Source organism: Talpa europaea (assembly GCF_964194135.1).
Source record: "Talpa europaea genome assembly, chromosome: 1".
Taxonomy (NCBI): Eukaryota; Metazoa; Chordata; class Mammalia; order Eulipotyphla; family Talpidae; genus Talpa; species Talpa europaea.
In genome coordinates this window covers 144346149-144348824 of record NC_140073.1, presented here as the reverse complement: position 1 = coordinate 144348824, position 2676 = coordinate 144346149, and the positions used below count along the sequence as shown (strand labels likewise).

At 72.9% G+C, this 2676-nt stretch overlaps 1 protein-coding gene across 1 annotated transcript; it reads right to left on the bottom strand.

Annotated features, from left to right (window-relative positions):
• Positions 1-1177: 1177 nt before the first annotated feature.
• On the bottom strand, positions 1178-2287 carry CDK5R2 (cyclin dependent kinase 5 regulatory subunit 2; the record flags this gene model as incomplete). Its single annotated transcript, XM_084232124.1, has 1 exon — positions 1178-2287. One exon carries the CDS (start codon positions 2285-2287, stop codon positions 1178-1180), a length of 1110 nt encoding a protein of 369 aa, XP_084088250.1.
• Between the last annotated feature and the right edge of the window lie 389 nt (positions 2288-2676).

The following is a 2676-nucleotide window of genomic DNA, read 5'->3' as shown; positions in this document are numbered from 1 at the left end:
CGCAAAACCATCTGCAGGCGCTTCCAGCGCTTTATAGTTCTCTCCGGAACAGACGGACAGACAGACAGTGCGGCCCGCGCGTCCGGCCCGCATCATTGGCACCTTGGACACGGCACCAGGCCCACCCCAGTCCCTGGTACCCTCGCGGGAAGATTCAGGCCGACCTCAGATCAGCACCTCAGACAGCTCCCGGCCCAACCCGCCCCGCCCTCCCTTCGGAAACAACCAAATAAATTCAAGGGTGGTGATGGGGGGTGGGGGAACAAAAAACCCATAAGGGCAAGGAAGAGGGGTGCTCCTTCACCCGCCCCCCCGTAAGAAGAGTTTTCTCTTCCCACCCTTCTGCCGAGAAGCCGCCGCTGCCGCCGGGGTGGCCTCTTAGGTTGCTTCTGCTCCCAAACTTCAACCTCCTGAAGCCGGCACCCCCCTCCCCCCAACTCCCAGCATGCAACACGTTGGAAAAGGTAGGGAGAGGCCGTGGGGGTGGGGCGAAGGGCCATCCTGATGGTTGCCCGGGCTCTGGGCGGCAGGTTCTCGCCGCACCTCAGTCCATCCAAATTAAGGACTTATGTTCCCTTTGGTCTGGGAAGAGGGCCTTGGGGGTCGGTCGGGGGGAGACCTGCAAGCTGACCGAGGCAGAGGAGGGACAGGCAGCCAGCAGGGAAGATGGTGACACAAGACAGGCGCGAGGGGAAGAGAACGAGAAGGGAAAAGAGAGGCACAGGTGCAGGGAGAGAAACAGGGGCGCGAAGGGGCAGCCGGGCGGCGGGCAAGATGGAGATGGAGACCCTCGCCCAAGGAGAGGGGGCAGAGAAGGCGGCGGGAGGTGGGGCGCAGACGAGAGGGAGGTGAAGACACGGGAGGAAGGACAAGACCTCGGGGAGGGAGATTTCCAGGTGCACCGAGGGGCAGGGAGAAGCCAGGGCAGAACTGAAGACACCGGGGCGCAGACGGACGGCAAGGATGAGGTTGGGGCGTCCTCCTGCCGCGCGCACCCGCCGCCCAGCACCTCCGAGCGCCGCGGCCGCGGGCGTCCTGGCCTCCACCTTCCCCTGCCGGGCGGGGGCGGCTCCCCCCAAGGCCAGGGCGCCGGGCGGCGGGGACGGCGAGACGGTCCCGGGGGCTCCCAGAGTGTGTCGGGGGCTGGGGCTGGGGCGGGCGCGGCCCTCGGCGCTCCCTAGCGGTCCAGGTTCATAGTCCAGTGCTTGGCTCCGGCCGCGCAGCTGTCCCTGGCGGACGACGCGGAGCCGGGAGCCCCCGGCGCGCCCCCGCCGGCTGGACCCCCGGCGCCGGCGGCGACCTCGCCCTCGTTCTTCAGGTCCTGAAAGACCTGCGTGAAGAAGTGGGGGTCGGCGTTGAGCCGCAGCATCTGCGGGCTGAGGCGCTGGATGAGGCGCAGGCAGCGCTGCCAGAAGCGCTCCTTGTCGGGCTCCACCAGGAAGGGCTTGAGCGGGTAGGAGATCTCGTTGCCCATGTAGGAGTAGGCGAGGTAGAGGCAGGTGAGGAAGGCGGCCTGCAGCTCGGCGGCCGACGCCAGCTCATCCCCGCGCAGCGACTCGCGGCACAGCAGGTACACGAACACCAGGTTGGCGGGCGTGATGAAGGCCTGGTCTTGCCAGCCCTGCAGCAGCAGCGAGCGGTCCACGCCGCGGAACCAGCCCACCAGCTCGCCGGGGCTCAGCTCCTTGAGGCGGTAGCAGCGGCGGCACACGAAGTCGCCCAGGCAGCGCAGCAGCTCGCCGGTGGACGCCTGCACGATGACCCGCCGCGGGGAGCCCCCGGGCGCGGGCGGCGCGGCCTGCGGGGCCGGGGGCGGCGGCGGCGCTTTCCGGGCGCCCGAGCCCGGCGGCGGGGCGGCCGCGCTGCCCCCCGACGGCGGCTCGCAGGCGGCGGCGGCCGCGGGCACGGTGGGCACCGGCACGGCGAGGGGCTTGGGCGCGCCGCCGCCGTCGGGGGGGTCCCGGCCCTTGCGGAGAAGGTTCTCGCGGTTGCGCTGCTGGACCAGGGGGTCGGGGCCCGCGGACGCCGGCTTGGGCGTCACCTTCTTGCTGCCTTTCTTCTTCTTGGCGGACGCGGCCACCAGGCGCTTCCAGGTGAGCGCGGAGATGAGCACGGACGGCCGCTTGAGCCGGCTCTCGCCCTTGCCGGCCTTGCCTGCGGGCGGCGCCCCGTAGCCCCCCAGCGCCTCGTCCCCCGCGGGCGGCGCCTTCTTCTTCTCCTCCGGCAGCCCGCCGGGCCTCCGGCCCTTGGCCGCGGCGCCGGGGGACAGCGACAGCACCGTGCCCATCCTGCGGAGCGGGGCGGGCGCCGGGCCCCGGCGGGAGCCGCGGGCGGCGCCGCTGCCGCCGCGCTGCTGCTGCAGCCCCGGGGGACCCGGCGGTGGGGGGCCTCGCCCCGGCCCGGGCGCGGGGACCGGCGGGGGAAGGTGGCTGCGCGGCGGCTCCGCGGCGGCCGAGCCGAGTCTGAGCTGCGCCAGCTGCAGCGCCGGCCCCACCCCTCGGCCCCCGCGCGCCGCGCCGCGCCCCGGCCCCGCAGCCAATGCGCGCGCGAGCCGCGCCCCGGAGCGGCAGCCCCCCCGGCCAATGGGCTCTCGCACGCCCACCTGAGGTCCCGCCCCGTCTCCCACCCGCCGCCGCGGATCCCTCTCCCAGGCTGGAAGGAGGAGGGGAAGGGGGG